The sequence below is a fragment of the Heterodontus francisci genome, chromosome 35 (assembly GCF_036365525.1).
Source record: "Heterodontus francisci isolate sHetFra1 chromosome 35, sHetFra1.hap1, whole genome shotgun sequence".
In the NCBI taxonomy this organism is placed as follows: domain Eukaryota; kingdom Metazoa; phylum Chordata; class Chondrichthyes; order Heterodontiformes; family Heterodontidae; genus Heterodontus; species Heterodontus francisci.
In genome coordinates this window covers 55,439,479-55,461,227 of record NC_090405.1, presented here as the reverse complement: position 1 = coordinate 55,461,227, position 21,749 = coordinate 55,439,479, and the positions used below count along the sequence as shown (strand labels likewise).

The 21,749-nt window shown below is 47.6% G+C and overlaps 1 protein-coding gene across 3 annotated transcripts in view; it reads right to left on the bottom strand.

Moving 5' to 3' along the window:
* The window catches only part of bbs4 (Bardet-Biedl syndrome 4), a 61,778-nt gene that overhangs the window by 30,123 nt on the left and 9,906 nt on the right, over positions 1-21,749 (bottom strand). For all 3 annotated transcript variants that reach the window (XM_068015642.1, XM_068015641.1, XM_068015643.1), the window contains exons 3-8: positions 16,215-16,254; positions 13,889-13,968; positions 13,303-13,366; positions 12,420-12,531; positions 7,893-7,965; positions 7,596-7,649 (exon numbers count right to left, since the gene is read on the bottom strand). In XM_068015642.1, the coding sequence (XP_067871743.1) occupies positions 7,596-7,649; positions 7,893-7,965; positions 12,420-12,531; positions 13,303-13,366; positions 13,889-13,968; positions 16,215-16,254 (423 nt within the window). The remainder of the gene's footprint in view (positions 1-7,595; positions 7,650-7,892; positions 7,966-12,419; positions 12,532-13,302; positions 13,367-13,888; positions 13,969-16,214; positions 16,255-21,749) is intronic.

Genomic DNA, 21,749 nt, shown 5'->3' with positions numbered 1-21,749 from the left:
TTAAGAGAAGTGCATAGAATCTACAGCACAAAAACAGGGCATTCGCCAATGGCATGGTCTATGCCATTGTCTATGCTCCACACGAGCCCCCTCTTCATCTAACCCCCATCAGGATATCCTCTATTCCATTCTTCCCCCTGAATGTATCTATGCTATTCGCCTCAACTACTCCTTGTGGTAATGAATTCCACATTCTCACCACTCTCTGGGTAAAGAGGTTTTTCCTGAATTCCCCATTGAATTTCTTAGTGACTATCTTCCGATCCCTAGTTTTGGTCACCCTACACGTGGAAACATCTTTTCTACGTTTAGCTTATCAAACCCTTTCATAATCTTAAAGACCTCAATCAGTTCACTCCTCAGCCTTCTCTTTTCCAGAGAAAAGATCCCCAGCCTGTTCAGCCTTTCCTGATACTTATGTCCTCTCAATTTTGATTTCATCCTTGTGAATCCGTTTTGCACCTTCCCCAGCGCCACTATATCCTTTTTATAATATGGAGACCAGAACGGTACACAAGTCTTGTCTAACCAAGGTTCAAGATTAATATAACTTCTCTGCTTTTCAATTCTATCACTCTATAAATGAACCCCAGTATGTTTGATTTTTTAATGGCCTTAAATTAACCGGTGTCACTACTTTTCCTTTAGTTCTGAAACCACACACTGAAATACTAGCATTCTAATACATAAAACATTCAACGGCAAAGAGCCAGTTTCTCCAGCCTTACCAATGACTCATTCCTTTGATGCCCAGGATCAGATATGTGACTCTTCCCTGCACCACATCCATAGCCTAAATATTCCTCTTATGCGTTGATGATCAAAACTGAAAACAGTACTTCAAGTTGCTACTGAGTAGGCGCCATAGTTTGAGGATGACATCCTCCAATGTATTCTCTACTAATCTACTTTATAATTAGACCCGCAATAACTAAACTGCGAACATCCTACCCTGCTACTTCATTAGTCCACTGGCCCAAAGGAACAAAGCTCATAAGTGCTAATCATTTTCCTGTCTAGTACTTAACATCGATTCTGTGGGGACCCTCCATCTGTGGCAGGCCAGCTGGTTATACAATACACTGTGTAATCCAGTTCCCAAGATATTAACAATGTAAGAACAGCAGCTTTTCTAGATCAGCCTCTCGCTCGGGTCGAGTTTTTTGTTGTTCATGGGATGTGGGCGTTGTTGGCAAGCCCAGCATTTGTTGCCCATCCCTAATTGTCCTAGAGAGGGTGGTGGTGAGCTGCCTTCTTGAACCGCTGCATGCAGTCCTTGGGATGTAGGTATGCCTACAGTGCTGTTAAGAAGGGAGTTCCAGGATTTTGACCCAGCGACAGTGAAGGAACGGCGATATAGTTCCAAGTCAGGATGGTGCGTGGCTTGGAGGGGAACATGCAGGTGGTGGTGTTCCTATGTATCTGCTGCCAGTGTTCTTCTAGATGGTAGAGGTTGCAGGTTTGGAAGGTGCTGTCAAAGGAGATGTGGTGAGTTGCTGCAGTGCATCTTGTAGATGGTACACAATGCTGCCACTGTGCGTTGGTAGTGGAGGGAGTGAATATTGAAGGTTGTGTATGGCATATCAATCAAGCGAGCTGCTTTGTCCTGGATGGTGTTGAGCTTCCCAAGTGTTGTTGGAGCTGCACTCTCCCAGGCCAGTGAAGATTATTCCATCACACTCCTGACTTGTGCCTTGCAGATGGTAGACAGGCTTTGGGGAGTCAGGAGGTGAGTTACTCACCACAGAATTCCCAATCTCTGACCTGCTCTTGTAGCCACAGTAATATGTTCAGTTCAGTTTCTGGTCCATGGTGACCCCCAGGATGTTGATAGTGGGGGATTCAACGAGGGTAATTACATTGAACGTCAAGGGGAGATGGACAGATTCTCCCTTCTTGGAGATGGTCATTGCCTGGCACTTGTGTGGCGCGAATGTTGCTTGTCACTTATCAGCCCAAGCCTGGACGTTGTCCAGGTCTTGCTGCATATGGACACGGGCTGCTTCAGTATCTGAGGAGTTACGAATGGTACAGAACATTGTACAATCATCAGCGAACATACTCACTTCTGACCTTATGATGGAGGGAAGGTCATTGATGAAGCAGCTGAGGATGGCTGGGCCTAGGACACTACCCTGAGGAAATCCTGCAGCAATGACCAACAACCACAACCACCTTCCTTTGTGCTAGATATGACTCCAACCAGCGAAAAGTTTTCCTCCTGATTCCCATTGACTTCAGTTTGGCTAGGGCTCCTTGATGCCACACTCACGTCAAATGCTGCCTTGATGTAAAGGGCAGTCACTCTCACCTCTGGAATTCAGCTCTTTTGTCTATATTTGGACCAAGGCTGTAATGAGATCAGGAGCCGAGTGGCCCTGGCAGAACCCAAACTGAGTATCAATGAGCAGGTTATTGGTGTATAAGTGGCGCCTGATAGCACTGGCAACACCTTCCATCACTTTTCTGATGATTGTGAGTAGACTTTCTTTCTTTTGGGCCTCCTTATCTCGAGAGACAATGGATACGCACCTGGAGGTGGTCAGTGGTTTGTGAAGCAGCGCCTGGAGTGGCTATAAAGGCCAATTTTAGAGTGACAGGCTCTTCCACAGGTGCTGCAGAGAAATTTGTTTGTCCGGGCTGTTGCACAGTTGGCTCTCCCCTTGCGCCTCTGTCTTTTTTCCTGCCAACTACTAAGTCTCTTCGACTCGCCACATTTTAGCCCTGTCTTTATGGCTGCCCGCCAGCTCTGGCGAACACTGGCAACTGACTCCCACAACTTGTGATCAATGTCACAGGATTTCATGTCGCGTTTGCAGACGTCTTTAAAGCGGAGATATGGACGGCCGGTGGGTCTGATACCAGTGGCGAGCTCGCTGTACAATGTGTCTTTGGGGATGCTGCCATCTTCCATGCAGCTCACATGGCCAAGCCATCTCAAGCGCCGCTGACTCAGTAGTGTGTATAAGCTGGGGATGTTGGCCGCCTCGAGGACTTCTGTGTTGGAGATACGGTCCTGCCACCTGATGCCAAGTATTCTCCGGAGGCAGCGAAGATGGAATGAATTGAGACGTCGCTCTTGGCTGACATATGTTGTCCAGGCCTCGCTGCCATAGAGCAAGGTACTGAGGACTGAGAGTAGACTGATGGGGTGGTAATTGGCCAATTTTGAATTTGTCCTGCTTTCTGTGGCTAGGACATACCTGGGCAATTTTCTACTTTGTCGGGTAGATGCCAGTGTTGTAGCTGTACTGGAACAGCTTCGCAGTTCCACTCATCAGACCACTCATCTCTCTCCCATCCTGCTCTATTCTATCTTCATGCTCGAAGTTGTTCAGTTCCTTCTTACTCTAGATGGCAGTGTAGTCCATAAATTAACTCAATCTCAAGTAGATTTGATTCTTCTTAAATAACCCCTCTGATTTTAGAGAAATTGACACACCAATAACTTGTATTTATATTTCCACACAGCAGAATGTCCCAAGGCATTTCACAGAAGTGTTAGAAAACCAAATTTGTCACGAGACAATATTAGGACAGACAGCTTGGTCAAAGAGGAAGGTTTTAAAAGTAGCATCTTAAAAGGAGGGCAGAGAGGTTTAGGGATGAAATTCCAGCGCTTCGGACCTCAGTAGCTGAAAGCACGGCCACCAATGGTGGAGCGATTAAAATCAGGGATACACAAGAAGCCAGGATTTAAGGAACGCAAATATCTCAGAGGTCTTTTCTGTCTGGTAATTACCTCTGGAAATTTCTTAAACTAAAATTAAACAATACCTTAAAAAGATCAGGTTTCACACTGATTATTTTCCCTGATTATAGTTTCTAAAACCTTACGCATCACTGATGTTAAACTAACTGGCCTGTAGTTACTAGGACTGTCCTTACACCCTTTCTGAATAAGAATGTCACATTTTCCACTATCCAATCCTCTGGCACCTCCCCAGTATCTAGGCAAGATTGGAAGATTAAAACAAGCCCTTCCACTATCTCCATCCCCACTTCCTTCAGCAACCTGGGATGCAAGCAGTCCAGACCAGGTGACTTATCTACCCTAAGCTTAGCCATTCCAGTACCTCCTCACTCTCAATTTTTACCCTATTCATTTCCTCTACTCTTCACATCTACAGATATTTTGTCAGACTTTCTTCCTTAGTAAACACCGATACAAAGTACTCATTAAGTATTCTAGCCTTGCCTTGCGTCTCTAAGCACATATCATCCTCTTACTTAACATTTACGTGCCAGTAGAAGATTTATGGGCTCCCTTTAATGTTGACTGCCATTCTATTCTCATATTTTCTCTTTGCCAGTCTTATTTTCCTCTTCACCTCCCCTCTCAACTTATTGTATTTGACCAGGTACTCAGTTGAAGAATTTATCTGACATGCATCATACACCCTCTTTTTTGTTTCATCATCATCTCTAACTTCCTTGTCAACCAAGGAGCCCTGTTCTTGGTTCCTCTACCTTCCTGAAGCATCTCTTCCTTAAACATAACTCATTGTTATCTTACAATTTTGCCTGTTAGTCTTTGGTTCCATTTTATCCTGGCTAGATCCCTTCTCATCCCATTGAAATTAGCCTTCTTCCAATCGAGACATTCTACCTTTATCGTTCCTTGCTTTTCTGCATTACAAGTCTAAACCTTATGATACGATGATCGCTGTTACCAAAGTGTTCCCCCACAGATATATGGTTCACTTGGCCCACTTCATTTCCCAGCACCAGATCCAGCTATGCCTCCTTTCTAGTTGGGCCGAGAACATACTGGTCAAGGAAGTTCTCCTGAACACAATCCAGAAATTCCTCCCCCTCCTTTCAATCGATATTTGGGTAAAGTCCCCCAATATCATCATTCTATAGTTCTTGCATCAATGTCCCTTTTTTCTGGATTCCCCCACCAGAGGAAATAGTTTCTCTGTATTTACCCTATCAAATCCCTTTATCATTGTAAACACCTTGATTAGGTTATCCCTCAATCCTCTAAACGCAAGGGAATACTAACCAAGTTAATGCAAAGGGAGCTTTACTCTGTCTCTAACCCGTGCTGTACCTCTCCCGAGAGTGTTTGATGGAACAGTGCAGAAACATAGAAACATAGAAAATAGGAGCAGAAGTAGGCCATTCGGCCCTTCGAGCCTGCACCGCCATTCAATACGATCATGGCTGATCGTCCAAACTCAGTAACCTGTTCCTGCTTTCTCCCTGTATCCCTTGATCCTTTAGCCCTAAGAACTATATCTAACTCTTTCTTGAATATATTTAATGATTTGGCCTCAACTGCTTTCTGTGGTAATGAATTCCACAGGTTCACCACTCATTGGGTGAAGAAATCCCTCCTCATCTCAGTCCTAAATGGCTTACCCCTTATCCTTAGATTTTGATCCCTCATCCTGGACTCCCCCGCCATCGGGAACATCCTTCCTGCATCTAATCTGTTCAGTCCTGTTAGAATTTTATAGGTTTCTACGAGATCCCCTCTCATTTGCCTAAACTCTAGCGAATACAAGCCTAATCAACCCAATCTCTCTTCATACGTCAGTCCTGCCATCCCAGGAATTAGTCTGAACCTTCGCTGCACTCCCTCAATAGCAAGAACATCCTTTCTCAGAGAAGGAGACCAAAACTGCACACAATACTCCAGATGTGGTCTCACCAAGGCCTTGTATAAATGCAGCAAGACATCCTTCCTCCTGTACTCGAATCCTCTTGCTATGAAGGCCAACATACCATCTGCCTTCTTAACTGCCTGCTGCACCTGCAATGCTTACTTTCAGCGACTGGTACACAAGGACACCCAGATCTTGCTGCACCTCCCCCTTCCCAATCTATCGCCGTTCAGATAATAATCTGCCTTTCTGTTTTTGCCACCAAAGTGGATAACCTCACATTTATCCACATTATACTGCACATGCCATGTATTTGCCCACTTACTCAACATGGCCAAATCACACTGGAGCTTCTCTGCATCCTCCTCACAGCTCACACTTCCACCCAGCTTTGTGTCATCTGCAAACTTGGATATATTACATTTAAATCCCTCGTCTATATCATTAATATAGTGAATAGCTGGGGAGCGGGCACCGATCCCTGCAGTACCCCACTAGTCACTGCCTGCCACTCGGAAAAAGACCCATTTATTCCTACTCTTTGTTTCCTGTCTGTCAACAAGTTCTCTATCCATGTAAGTACCTTACCCCCAATCCCACGTGCTTTAATCTTGCACGCTAATCTCTTATGTGGGACCTTATCGAAAGCCTTCTGAAAGTCCAAATACACCATATCCACTGGTTCTCCCTTATCTACTCTATTAGTTACATCCTCAAAAAAATCCAGTAGATCTGTCAAGCATGATTTCCCTTTCGTAAGTCCATGCTGACTTTGTCCGATCATGTCATTGTTTTCCAAATACTCTGCTATTACATCTTTTATAATGGACTCTAGCATTTTCCCCACTATTGATGTCAGGTTAACCGGTCTGTAATTCCCTCTCTTCTCTCTGCCTCCTTTTTTAAATAGTAGGGTTACATTAGCTACCCTCCAATCTGTTAGAACTGTTCCAGAGTCTATAGAAATTTGAAAAATGACCAGCAATGCATCTACTATTTCAAGGGCCACTTCCTTAAGTACTCTGGGATGTCGATTATCAGGCCCTGGGGATTTATCGGCCTTCAATCCCATCAATTTCCCTAACGCCATTTCCTTACTAATACTGATTTCATACAGTTCCTCCTTCTTACTAGACCCTATGTTCCCCAACATTTCTGGGAGGTAATTTGTGTCCTCCTTTGTGAAGACAGAACTGAAGTATGTATTTAATTGGCTGCCATTTCTTTGTTCCCCATTATAAATTCCCCCCATTTCTGACTGTAAAGGACCCACATTTGTCTTCACTAATCTTTTTCTCTTCACATATCTATAGAAGCTTTTACAGTCAGTTTTTATGTTCTCCGCAAGCTTACTCTCATACTCTATTTTCCCCTTCTTGATCAATCCCTTTGTCCTCCTTTGCTGAGTTCTAAAATGCTCCCAATCCTCAGGTTTGCTGCTTGTTCTGGCCATTTTGTATTTCTCCTCCTTGGATCTCATACTATCCCCAATTTCTTTTGTAAGCCACAGTTGAGCTACCCTTCCTGTTTTATTTTTGTGCCAGACAGGAATGAACAATTGTTGTAATTCATCCATGCGTTCTATAAATGCTAGCCATTGCCTATCCACTGTCAACCCTTTAAGTAACGTTTGCCAATCTATCACAGCCAATTCGCGCCTCATACCTTCATAGTTTCCTTTATTTAGATTCAGGACCCTAGTCTCACTCTCCATCTTAATGAAGAATTCCATCATGAGGGAGCTTTACTCTGTATCTAACTCCATGCTGTACCTGCCCTGGGAGTGTTTGATAATGACACCAGAAATACTGATTAACTTTACCTGAAAGCCATAATTTCAACTCCTTCCCCAATGTTTAGTACTGCAGAGAAAATTTCCATTCCTTGTCCTGACACACTGATCTTGATGAGCATAAAATGATTCACAATAAAAAATATTTGGCAAAAAAACTTTTGAGAGATGTATGAATTGTGTCCCGTTACCTTCTCAAAATTCTTCAAATGCATGAAGCAGACACCTAGATTGTGGCTGATCTCCTAAATGGATGCAATCAGAACAGAGGTCAAACTACATGGAAAAGAATGGGGGCAAAAATCTTTCGTTTACTGTTTGATAATATGGAGCACATCAATCGCAAAAATCATTTCCATTCAAACAGCTAATTTAAACCTGCAGGTTTGGACCCATACTGCAATGCATCATTTTGGAGTGCTCACTCATGAACCGATCACATTTTTTTTCCACATATTGATTAATACCATTTTGCTGATGTAACCTACCCAATCCTTTTCATTTAATTTAGCAGCTTCACTGTAAACTTCAATTGCTGCCTTGTGTTTCCCAAGCAAAAACCTAAACAGAGAACAGAATATTCAGAAGTTATCTTCCACTGAGAATGGGCCAGACACACTTCACTGCCAACAGGGTGTGTACAGTAGAAAATCTGCATTTCTATAGCAGCTTTAATGTATTAAGATATCCAAAAGCATCTCACAGAGGCAAACGTTGATACCAGGTAGTGATAGGAAGAGAGTTAGAGGATTAACACCATGGTCAAAGATGGGACAGGAGCGAGGTACCAAGGTGAAAGGAGAATGTGGAGCCAAAGTGTTGAAGACTTACTACTGAAGGTGGAGCGGGGGCTGGGTGGGAGGAGGGAATACAAAGCAGTCAGAAGAACAAAGGGGACATGCTGGCTCGTAGGACTGTACGAGGTTGCAGAGGCTGGGAAAATCAGTGGCAAACCAGTGGGAGGCATTCAAAAGTGAGATTCTACAGGCACAGTGTAGGCATGCCCCCACAAACAAAGAGTAGGGATAAATGGGTCTTTTTCCGAATGGCAGGCAGTGACTAACGGGGTACCGCAGGGATCGGTGCTAGGACCCCAGCTATTCACAATATATATTAATGATTTAGATGAGGGAACTAAATGTAATATATCCAAGTTTGCAGATGACACAAAACTAGATGGGAGGGTGAATTGTGAGGAGGATGCAGAGAGGCTTCAGGGTGATTTGGACAAGTTGAGTGAGTGGGCTAATGCATGGCAGATGCAGTATAATATGGATAAATGTGAGTTATCCACTTTGGTAGCAAAAACAGGAAGGCAGATTATTACCTGAACGGCTATAAACAGAGAGGGGAATATGCAACGAGACCTGGGTGTTCTCGTACACCAGTCGCTGAAGGTAAGCATGCAGGTCCAACAGGTGGTAAAAAAGGCAAATGGTATGTTGGCCCTTCATAGTGAGAGTATTCGAGTACAGGAGCAGGGATGTCTTGCTGCAATTATACAGGGCCTTGGTGAGGCCACACCTGCAATATCGTGTGCAGTTTTGGTCTCCTTATCTGAGGAAGGATGTTCTTGCTATAGAGGGAATGCAGCGAAGGTTTACCAGACTGATTCCTGGGATGGCGGGACTGACGTATGAGGAGAGATTGAGTCGGTTAGGATTACATTCGCTGGTGTTCAGAAGGGTGAGCGGGGGGATCTCAATGAAACCTATAAAATTCTAACAGGACCTGACAGGGTAATTGCAGGAAGGATGTTCCCGATGGTGGGGGAGTCCAGAACCAGGGGTCAGTCTAAGGATACGGGGTAAACCATTCAGGACTGAGATGAGCAGAAATTTCTTCACCCAGAGTGGTGTGCCTGTGGAATTCGCTACCACAGAAAGCAGTTGAGGCCAAAACATTGTATGTTTTCAAGGAGTTAGATATAGCTCTTGGGTTTAAAGGGATCAAAGGATATGGGGAGAAAGTGGGAACAGGTTACTGAGTTGGATGATCAGCCATGATCATAATGAATGGCGCAGCAGGCTCGAAGGGCCGAATGGCCTACTCCTGCTCCTATTTTATTTATTTATTTATTTAGAGATACAGCACTGAAACAGGCCCTTCGGCCCACCGTCTGTGCCGACCAACAACCACCCATTTATACTAATCCTACATTAATCCCATATTCCCAACCACATCCCCACCACTCTCACCTACCTACACTAGGGGCAATTTACAATGGCCAATTTACCTATCAACCTGCAAGTCTTTGGCTGTGGGAGGAAACCGAAGCACCCGGCGGAAACCCACCCGATCACAGGGAGAACTTGCAAACTCCACACACAAGCAGTACCCAGAATTGAACCCGGGTCGCTGGAGTTGTGAGGCTGCGGTGCCTACCACTGTGCCACCCGTTTCTACAAGACGAAGGTTGATACTGCTAAATCTAGAGCCCCCTGGTTATCTAGAGCCTTACAGGGTATGTTGAAGCAGAAAAAAGAAAGCTTATGACAATCACAAAAAACTTTATATTTTAGAAAGCCTAGAGGAACATAGAAAGTGCAGGGGTGAAGTAAAAAAGGAAATTGGAAAAGCAAAGACGGCATGAAAAAATACTGGCAGGTAAAATCAAAGAAAACCCAAAGACGTTTTATCAGTACATTAAGAGCAAGAGGATAACTAAGGAAAGGGTAGGGTCTATCAGAGATGTAAAAGGGAACTTACACGTGGATGCAGGTGATGTGGGCAGGGTTCTTAATGAGTTTTTTGCCTCTGTCTTCACAAAGGACAGGGATGATGCAGACATTGTAGTAAGAGGAGTGTGAAATATTAGATACAATTAGCATAATGAGAGAGGAAGTACTAGAGGGTCTGACATCCTTGAAAGTAGATAAATCACCAGGGCCAGATGAATTGCATCCAAGTTGTTAAAGGAAGCCAGGGAGGAAATAGCGGATGCGCTGAGGATCATCTTCAAATCCTCACTGGATAATGGTAAGGTGTCAGAGGATTGGAGGTCTGTGGTTATACCATTGTTTAAAAAGGGTGTGAGGGATAGGCCAAATAATTATAGGCCGGTCAATTTGACCTCGGTGTTGGGTAAATTATTCGAATCATTTCTGAGGGACAGGATAAACTGCCACTTAGAAAGGCACGGACTGATCAGGGATAGTCAGCATGGATTTGTTAAGGGAAGGTCATGTCTTACTAACTTAATTGAATTCTTTGAGGAAGTAACAAGGAAGATTGATGAGGTAATGCAGTGGATGTGGTCTACATGGATTTTAGTAAAGCATTTGACAAGGTCCCGCGTGGCAGACTGGTCAGTAAAATGAAAGCCCATGGGATACAGGGGAATGTGGCAGGTTGGATCCAAAATTGACTCAGTGACAGGAAACAAAGGATAGTAGTCGACGGATGTTTTTGTGAATGGAAAGCTGTTTCCAGTGGCGTTCCACAGGGCTCAGTGTTGGGTCCCTTGCTGTTTGTGGTATATATTAATGATTTGGACTTAAATGTGAGAGACATGATTGGGAAATTTGCTGATGACACAGAAATTGATCCTGTAATTGATAGTGAAGAGGATAGCTGTCGACTCCAGAATGATATCAATGGTTTGGTTGAGTGGACGGAAAAGTAGCAAATGGAATTCAATCCGGAGAAGTGTGAGGTAATGCATTTGGGGAGGGCAAACAAAGCGAGGGAATACACAATAAATGGCAGGATATTGAGAGGGGTAGAAGAGAGACCTTGGAGTGCATGTCCACAGGTCCCTAAAGGCGGCAGGACAGGTAGATAGAGTGGTGAAGAAGGCATATGGAATGCTTTCTTTATTGGCCGAGGTATAGAATACAAAAGCAGGGATGTAATGCTGGAACTGTATAAAACACTGGTTAGGCCACAGCTGAAGTATTGTGTACAGTTCTGGTCACCACATTACAGGAAGGACATAGTTGCTCTGGAGAGAGTACAGAGGACATTTATAAGAATGTTGCCAGGGCTTGAAAATTGCAGCGATTAGGAAAGATTGGATAGGTTAGGGTTGTTTTCATTAGAACAGAGGAGGCAGAGGAGTGACTTAATTGAGGTGTACAAAATGATGATGGGCCTAGATAAACAGGAAGGATCTGTTTCCCTTCACAGGGAGGTCAAATACCAGGGGACACAGATTTAAGGTGATTGGTAGAAGGATCAGAGCAGACATGAGGAAAGATTTTTTCACCCAGAGGGTGCTGGGTGTCTGGAATTCACTGCCAGGAATGGTGGTGGAGGCAGAAGCCCTCAATTCTTTTAAAAGGTACCTGGACATGCACCTGAAGTGCTGTAACCTGCAGGGCTATGGACCAGGTGCTGGAAGGTGGGATTAGATTGGGCAGCTAGTTTTTCAGCCGGCACAGACACAACGGGCTGAATGGCCTCCTTCTGTGCTGTAATTTTTCTACGGTTCTATAGGAAGATGGGAAGTGGCAAAGCCACGAAAGGATCTGCATACATGAGCAAGAAATTTCAATTCAATACTTTGGCATCACAGAGCAAGTGGAAGTTGGCATGTAGTGGGGTAGGATGTGGGTGCAGGGTAGTTGTGTGTGACAAGGTTTTGGACATGTTGCTGTTTACCTGGTCGGGTGGAACTTGGGAAGCCAGTGAGTAAAGTTTGTAAATCAAACCATAGGTAGCAGAGATTATTTACTGCCTATTTGTTATTTATAGGTCAGACACACCCTTCATTCAGTGTTTTAAGAGTTGCACCTGATGCCTGAATGGTCTGGTTCCCCCACACAGACCCATAGAAACAGAAAATAGGAGTAGGCCATTCGGCCCTTCTCCACCATTCAAAAAAGATCATGGCTGATTGTCTAACCCTGTTCCCGCTTTCTCCCCATATCCCTTGATCCCTTTGGCATTAAGAAATTTATCTATCTCCTTCTTGAATATATTTAATGACTTGGCCTCCACTGCCTTCTGCGGTAGAGAATTCCACAGATTCACCACCTTGAGTGAAGAAATTTCTCCTCATCTTGGATACTTACAGTGATCGAGCCACTTGTTTCAGGTTGTCGACATTCTGAGGGTTTAGAATTGCACAGGTCTGAAAGAGCTCAAGAGACTCCTGAATTTTTCCTTCCAAACGGAATATCAGAGCTGAAATAGAGTCAAAACATCACTTTGCAAATCCACATCAGGATTTATGTATCATATAAGCAGCCAGCTGCAATCACTGGATTGTTTGTAAGTGTAGAGATGAATACCAGTACCTTACGCAAGATGTTAAATAACCAAGTGGCCATATTTTGCCTTGGTTTTATTAATGGCCATAGAATCAGTTCGACTTTTCAGTTGAGTCAATGATCAGTTGAAAACAGCAAGAACCACTTTCTTGAGCAGTGGATACAATCCAATTGCTCCAAAACTGCACCAACAATAAATCTGGTAATTTGTGGACGAGCATCAGCAGAAAATGATCAAAATGACAAAAGAAAATTCCAACTGATTCACTAATGTCTTTCAGGGAAGATAAGCTGCCACCCCCACCCAGTGTGGCCTACACCTGATTCCAGTCCACACCATTGGAAGACACGGTTAACGCCTTGTGCAATGGTTGAGCAAGTTGGTTGTACAAGAATGTACAATCAACATGACATTGCCAGTGGCACCCATAGCTGAGGACAAAATGTAAAAATTAAATCATTCCGGAATATTGCTGCTGTAGTAATAAACCAAAAACCATGTGGCGAGATATTAACCTGCCATCAGATTCTAACAGCGATACAGAGCTCTCAAATTTTCTTTCCTCTCGAATCATGCCACCCAGCCCTACATTCCACCCGCCTTCAGAACACGATTAACCTCATACAAAGTAAAAGTATTCCGCAAGGTCCCCAGCATTGCGTTGAAAACGGTTTGCAATCTCACCTTGTACGTATACAGCGTATTCACACATCCCCTGGGTCTCCTGCAGCTGTTCTTTGATTATCGCCTGGAAAACAATCCACAGCAATTGTTGATGCTTTCCTAGCACCCAAGGGGGGGTTCACTATTCCAGGAGCAAGACAAAACCATCCCATTAGCAGTCAGCACTGGCTCAATGGTGGAAATGCTATCCTTGCAAAGGAAAGCACAGTAACAGGGAGAAACAGTAACATGGAGTATTCTTAGAACAGGACCAGCTCATTAAGCCCAATAGGTTCCTGCCTCCTCTGTGAATCACATCATCTCTCACCATATCCCCCAGTCCCACCTCACTAAATCTGAGAGCCTGTCGCGGCGCGGAGGCCCCTCCCGAGAGCCTGTGGCGGCGGGGACCACCCCCCCACCCCGAGAGCCTGTCACGGCGCTGGGGCCCCCCCCAACAGCCTGTCACAGTTTCATCATACCTTGTGCATTGAGTGCTTGGCTTAGTTTTCATCAGTGTAAAATTTTCCTCAGGCTGGGAGATTTGAGTATTTGAATAAGTGTGTGCCCGCGTCTGCGGCAGTCAAGTAAGTAAATGCAGGCTCACCTTGCAGGTCTCATAGTCCTTCCTGATATAATGCAAATGTATCAGCCAATTGCGTCTCTCCAGGATGGGAAGCTCTGGTGCTGCACAGAGGAAAATAGCACAACAAACAACATTCAGAGATCACTGACAAAGCACCTTTACCCACATATTATCTCACTCACGGATTTACAGGTACAGCCACCACCGCTCTTCCTTCTTGAACAACAATCCTTTCAGAAAACACAGGTCTAAGAATTCAGAAATTAAATTCAATTGTGAATATACAGTAGACTGAAGGTGTCTCATCAATGCAGCTGTAAAATGATCCTGTTGGTACAGTACATTGATAGCAAAGAGCTTATTCCAAAGATGCACAGCATGATGCAGCATCTCATTTTGGTACAAATTATAGTCTTTGCTGAAATATAAATCCAAATACTAGGGGGGCTGACTCTTGCTCAGGAGCTCTTAAGGTGAATAATGAAACTGAGATTCATGACACCACGTGGATCCTGTGCTCCCCAGATTGTCTATCTCACACTGACTGATGTGGTGTGTTCACTTTATCTACTGGCTGCAAGGGTCCGATTCAAACTGTTCGGGATGAATTAACCAAGTAACTCGTGAGTGCAGGCCGATAGCAAAACAAAAACTAATTGGTCAGGTCACTCATAGATGCCCTGAGAATAGTTGTGACACTGCTGCGATGGGGGTGCACTGATTATCAAGCATTGGGCAAAGAGTCATAACAACCCAGAAGGAGGCCATTTGGCCCATCAAGTCTATGCTGGCTCTCTGTCGAGCAATTCAGTCGGTCCCATTCTCCCTGCTGTATCCCCATAGCCTTGCATGTTGATTTCCCTCAAGTGCCTATCCAATTTCCTTTTGAAATTATTCATCGTCTTCGCTTCCACCACCCTCGTAGGCAGCGAGTTCCAAAGAAGTTCTTAAGAGAAAGAACAAACAAACTTGCATTTATATAAAACTTTCACTTACTCAGGACATCCCAAAACACTTACTTTCCAGCTAAAAAGATTACTTTTGAAAGCGCAGTCGCTATAATGTATGTAAACACAGCAGCCTATGTGTACAGCAAGGGCCCACAGACAGAAATAAGTTAATGGCTAGATTATCTGTTTATTGGAGTTGGTGAGGGATAAAATGTTGATGAGATCAGGAGAACTCCTCTGCTCTTTTTCAAAAAGTATTGTGGGATCTTTTACATTCACCTGAGAGGGCAGAGGATCACAGCTTAAAGTCTCATCCAAAAAACAGAACCTCCGACAGTGTAGCACTCCCTCCGTCTGGATTATGTGCTCATGTTTTAGAGTTTTAAAAATGTACTTTTCACTAAGCTAAAATTAAGTCCTCTAGTCCTACTTTCCTGACTTATTGTGAAGTAATAATCTGACTATCTCTGAACCATTTCATTGGGAATTTGAGTCAAAATGGAGTTACAATTTTGCCCTCATTGAATAGAGGCCATATTAGGAACAGAGAGCCACACCTGCGAGCTTAGTTGGTTATGGTGGTATGTAACTCACAGCTGAGATAGTCCCCAGTATATGCTTTCAGGTATCCTTTGTAGTGGGAGGTGTACTCACTGTGTATTAAGGGCTCAATTCCCCATATCACAGGGCACGTCAGAACAAATGATCAGGAATAGCTGCTCTTTATATTTGTTTAAAGAACACAGAATATAGTTAGTGGCCAAGAAGTTTCTTCTGGGCATAAAGGCCACAAAGATCCCAAGATCAATTCGATATTGTGCTGAGTTAGCTTACCGCTGCCTGAGCAATAGTTAGAATCAGTGAACGTCTCCCAAACACGCCCTTCACTCTTTTGGTGATGATCTTAAATTAAGCCCACCAGCTATCAACTCTGACTTGTGGAAGGTTTTCCCTGTTCACCTTGCAATTGTAACAAGTGGCCTCACCACTAAGGAAGGAGAAACTGACACAGGATTCCTGCTCCTGATCACTATCGAGTGATCCCTACTGGTGAGCACCCATACGTTGGCCACCGGTGAAGATGGGATTTCATTGGCTATGACGCCCCTCCATGTCCAATTGATCCACAAATACTTTATCTCAAGACTCATATTTAGAGCACAATCACTTGGCGGAGGTAGCAGAGGGCCTGCAGATATGGAGCTGTACCCCATCATAAAGCAGTGCTTTTAAGGTAGAAAGGGAAGAAAACTCAAGGGACAGAAACTCTATACAACTGTTTCTCACAAACTCCCATATACACTCCAGCACACATCTGTATGAGGTTAAGAAACTGTGAGAAACATTCTTACATGTACAAATCCCAACATAAAAGGAAGCATCACAAAAATCCTCACCTTTCCTCGACTGCGATTTCCGATCAGAACGTTGTATAATCTAGAGAAAATAAAAACAGACATACAGTAATCAACTGCAAAATTCCTCTTCCTGTAACCTTAAACAGACACACATTTAGCCAGATGTGGCAACGGTATTCCACCAGTTTCTTTCTCCCCCATTTCTTTTCTAATTTATTTGTGCTCATCAATGTGAGATGCCAGAAGAACATTTTCAAACTGAGGCAAGCACTGTTGCATCAAACACTCCCAGGACAGGTCCAGCACGGGGTTGGCCGCTGGATAATTGGAGGTGCTGAGTGCATCAATGAGGTGCAGCTGACTGTTGCTGTGTACAGAGGTTGCAGGCTGTGTGACTGTTGCAAGAGGGAGAGACTGAGATTGAAACAAAGGTTTTTCTACATTGACAACAAAGGAAGGAAGGCAGAGAACTGGAAGCTCTTCTGTGAGTTTCTTTCATATTGAAGTCTTTTTCATTGATTGTTGGGGATGGGGGAGGAAGAGACCTGAAGACCTTGGGTGGGGCTGTATTGTTCAATGGGGAGCTCCTGTGTTTAACACTTTTGGATAGGGAGCTCCCTCCCCACCCCAACAACCGAGCCTGGGACAGCTGGAGCTGCCCAGGCGAAGAAACTTATTATCTCAACATCGACAGAGGCGTGTTCCTGGGCAGCTGACAGCTGACCCAGGTGAAGACATCGCCCCACACTCCCAACTGGAAAACCAGCGAAAAGACTTCTTTTAAAATACCAACAAAGACTGATTCCTCCTGGCCTTGCTCTCCCTCAGCCTCTTCCCCTGTGCTACAATCCTTTAAGTGTCTGCATTTTTGATTTATTATTGTATTTGCTTTTTTTTTGCTCTCAACACATAGTGCGTGTAACTCTTCTACCCCATGGCTTCTCAGTCCTCTCCGGTGGCGGGGCCCTCCTATGCTGCAGCAGCTCCTGTGGCCACATCACCATTCAGAATCTTAACAACAAAGCATGGGGTGAAGAGTTACACCCACCCTACCATGACTATTGAGGCTTGCGCTAAGGCAATGGCCGAGGTTGTCGGCCCCTCGGCCATGTGGCAGCCTCAAAAATGTACGGGAAGGCTGTGTTCTTCCCGAATACCGAGCGGGCCGTGTCCCTGGCCCTGAATAAAGGGCTGACTGTGGGTGGGACTTTCCTGCCAGTGGACCCTCTGGGAGCCACTGCGCAGCGGATAATATTATCAAATGTCCCGCCCTTCATTCCTAGTGAGCTCCTCCTCCCCCAACTGCACCATCTGGGGGAGGTAAGGTCAGGGATCACCCCAATCCCGCTCGGTCTTCGGGAGCACAGCCTCCGACATGTCTACTCCTTCCGCTGCCAGCTATTTACGCAGCTGGCGCGGGAGGAGGTCACTGAGGGCCATTTTGATGTAGAGTTCCAGGGGACGGCCCACCGCGTCTTCTGGACCTTGGACGGGGCGCGGTGCCATGTCTGCAAGGGGGTGGGGCATGTTCGTAAGAACTGCCCCAACCTCCCGGCTGCCAACTCCACCTCGGTAGCCCAGGGTGGCGCTGCCGCCGCACCTCCTCCCACCCCCACTACACCTCCACCAGATACCGTTCAGTCGGTGCCAGAGGCTGTGGTTTTCACGGCCTCCAGCGAGGAAGGGGGTGCCCGTCCAAGTGGAAGGAAGGCGCGGAGGAAAAATAAACATCGAGAGGCACGTCCCCTGGACACCGTGACACTACCAGAGTCTGAGCTCAGCCCAAGGCCCGCTCCCGGGGAATCCACCTGCCCCAGGGCTAAGCTCAGGCCCAGGGTAACCAGGCAAAAGGTGGGTGCGGAGGCAGAGGCCCCTGAGGACATGGGTGTCTCTGAGCCTCCGCGCCCCTCCCGAAATAAGAGGAGGAGCCAACCCTCCTCTGAAGAAGGCCCTGAACCAGGGGGTCCATCTCCCGGCGTGGGTCCTCAGGCTCCCCCTGCCACCAGCACGATCAGGGCCTCAAGCCCTGGGCGGGAGCCTGCCACTCCTCAGAACGAAGGTGCAGGAGATGCCCCTGTGATCTTGTCAACTCCTGAGGTGGGGGGCCCGCCCTTGGTAGGGGAATCTGTGGACACCACAGGAGAAATCATTCCTTTGGCCGATGGGACTGGTGTCCTGGGTGAGAGCGAGAACTGTGAGGGGCCGCCCTCCCAACAGCCTGACGCTGCCACCCGGGATGTGTCCGACCCAGAGGCCAATCTGTGAAATTCCCTATCTGCTGGTCCTGTGGGCGATGGCGGGGCAGGAGATGGCCTCCTCTCTCCGCCTCCAGTCTCGGCACCGGCTGGATTTCCAGAGTCGGGAACTTCCGTCTCACCTGGACCGCTCTTTGGCCTGGGGACGGAGGTGGAGGGGGGTCCTGAACCGCTGGCGCCCAAAGGCTCCAGTTTCACAGTAGAACCCAGAGAGGACTCCTCCGCCATCGATCCTGGGGGTGGGATCATGAAGGAGGTGGTACCAGCTGGCGCGGCTGGGACGTCCGCCCCACAGTGTGTGGTGGGTGTGTCGGCCGCTGGCGGTGACGACCCAGAGGAGGATGGGGACTTTTTGGGGCACGGAGTACGACCTTGATTTCATCGCCAGTGAGGTGGTGGAGTCCCTCGTGCCTCCCACCGAGTCTCCTCTCATCGGTGGATCTCTGGGATTTCCTCGCAGCATGCAGGGGTTGCTGCAATAAAGTTCAGCTGGCCGTTGGTCGAGTCTGGCGCTGATCATTCAGTCCATCCGTGACGCCCTCAAGAAACCAGGCAAGGGCGAGGGCGTGAAACTAGTTGAGGGGCACCAATTTAATGCGTTGCTGGGGGAGTGGAAGGCCAGGCGCACTTCCACTCCCTCCTCACAGTGAAGTGTTGGTGACGATTTTTAAGTACCTTTGACATGAAGATAACCATAGTCAGCCTCAACATCAAAGGCAGCAGGGGGTCTCACCGCAGATTTCACAATCTCTCAGTCATCAGGGAAGGGAGATATGCGGTGAGCTTTCTGCAGGAAACCCACACTGTTCTGGGAGACGAAGCCACCTGGCTCTTGGAGTGGCAGGGTGGGGTCTAAATGAGTCACCTCACCCCTATTTCGAGTGGGGTGGCTGTCTTGTTGGCCCCGACTTTTCAGCCGGAGATTTTGGGGGTCAAGGAACTAGTGCCAGGCCGCTTGCTCCACCTTGCCATTCGCCTGGGTAGCGTGACGCTCCACTTTGTGAACTTGTACGCGCCCAGGCCCGGCGCGTTGCAAGCACGCTTCTTTGAAGAAGTGTCCGCTCTCTTGAGCTCCATCGATAGCGGCGAGTGCATCATCCTCGGGGGGGATTTTAACTGTACCCTCGAGGTGGAGGATCATTCCAGTCCCCAGCGCGGCCAAGCGTCGGTGGAGATGTTGAGGGGACTGATCAGCTCCCTCAACTTGGTGGACGTCTGGTGGAATCTCCATCCCGACTCCAGCGCCTTCATGTGGAGGTCTGGAGGAGGAGGGTCCCGAATCTATTGCCTCTACCTTTCGCAGGCGTACGTCTCCCGCGTCTCGGCGGCCTCCATGCGGCTGGTGCAGTGCTCGGACCACCAACTGGTGTGGGCGGAGTTCACTCCGCTCCGCACGCGGGCGGGGTCCGCGTCCTGGCACTTTAATAACTGGCTGCTGAAGGACAAGCGATTCCGGGACTCGTTCTGTCGATTCTGGGCTGACTGGAGAAGGAAGCAGGGGGGCTTCCCCTCGAGTCTATGGTGGGATGTGGGCAAGACTCACATCTGCATCTTCTGTCAGGAGTATGTGAAGGGGTCAACCAAGAGGCGGGAAGCTGAGATCGGGTGCCTAGAGAGGGAGGTGCTCGACTTGGGGTCCCGCCTCGGTCATGCCGTCGCAGACCCGGCCCTGTGGCAGGCATATAAAGAGAAGGGACATAGGGTCCCGAGGCGCGTACGTGAGGTCGCGGATCCAGATCCTGGAAGATTTGGACCACGCCTCACCCTTCTACTCGCTGGAAAAATGGCGGGGGGCCTGTAAGCAGCTCATCGTGCTGCTGGCTGACGACAGATCCTCCATCACGGATCCGGAGGGTATGGACCTTTTGCTCCATACCTACAACGGCACATTGTTCTCTCCGGATCCGTCCAGAGTTTTGTGGGCACACCTGACGGTGGTCAGTCAAGAGGATGCTGAAGGATTGGAGGCTCCGCTCATGTTGGCAGAGCTGACCGGCGCCCTCCACAAGCTCTCGAGGGGCAAATCCCTGGGGCTGGACTGGCTGACCGTGGAGTTCCTCAGGGCGTTCTGGGAGACGATTACACGCGGGTCCTGGGGGAAAGCCTGACCAACGGGGAGATGCCCCTCTCATGGCGCAGGGCGGTCATCGTCCTGCTGCCGAAAAGGGGCGATCTCCGCCTGCTTAAAAACTGGCGTCCGGTCTCCCTCCTCAGCACAGATTATAAGATCTTTGCCCGGGCTATGTCGACCCACCTGGGCTCAGTGCTGGCCCACATGATCCACCCCGACCAGTCCTACACCGTCCGGGCCAGTCCATCCAGGACAACATCCACCTGGTCCGGGACCTGATCCATCTCTCCCAGAGGACTGGTCAGTCGGTCGCCTTTCTCTCCCTCGATCAGAAGAAGGCGTTCGACAGGGTGGATCACAAATACGTTTTCGTGACTCTGCGCGCTTTCGGACACGGGCCACAAAATGTCTGACTTTCATACGCCGCCGCAGAGTGTCCAGTCAAGGTTAACGGTCCTCGACGGTGCCCCTTCGCTTTGGGAGAGGAGTGCGTCAGGGATGCCCCATGTCCGGCCAATTGTACACCATCTGCGTTGAGCCCTTCCTGTGCCTGCTTCACAGGAGGTTGATGGGATTGGCTCTGTGCGAGCCGGCCATGCGGGTCGTCCTCTCGGTTTACGCCGACAACTTTCTCCTCACGGTCACAGATCCTGTTGATAGGCGGAGGATGCGCGACCGCCAGCAGACCTTTTCTGCCCCGTCCTCCGCGAGGATCAATTGGGAGAAATGTTCCGGACTCCTGGTGGGTCAGTGGCGGGTGGACTCCCTGCCGGAGGAGATGACACCTTTTGCGTGGAGCACCATGCACCTCCTCTTTCTGGGAGTCCATCTTAGCCCCGCTGAGGAAGCCTGGCCGGCAAACTGGCAGGAGTTGGAGGTGAAAGTCACCACTCGGTTGGGGCGCTGGACAGGACTGCTCCGAGTGCTTTCCTACAGGGGCCGAGCGCTGGTCATAAACCAACTGGTGGCCTCCATGCTGTGGTACCGGTTGGTCACTTTGGCCCCGCCTCCTGCATTCGCCGCCAAGATCCAGAAGAAACTTGTCGATTTCTTCTGGGGCAAGAGGAAACACTGGGTCTCTGCCGCGGACCTGAGTCTCCCGATCGAGGAGGGCGACCAGTCGCTGGTGTGCGTCCGCACCCAGGCTGCGACTCTCCGCCTTCAGACCCTGCAGAGATACCTGTATGTCGAGCGTCCTCCCAGATAGTGTGCACTGGCGACGTATTTTTTCCGCCAGTGTCGCTGCCT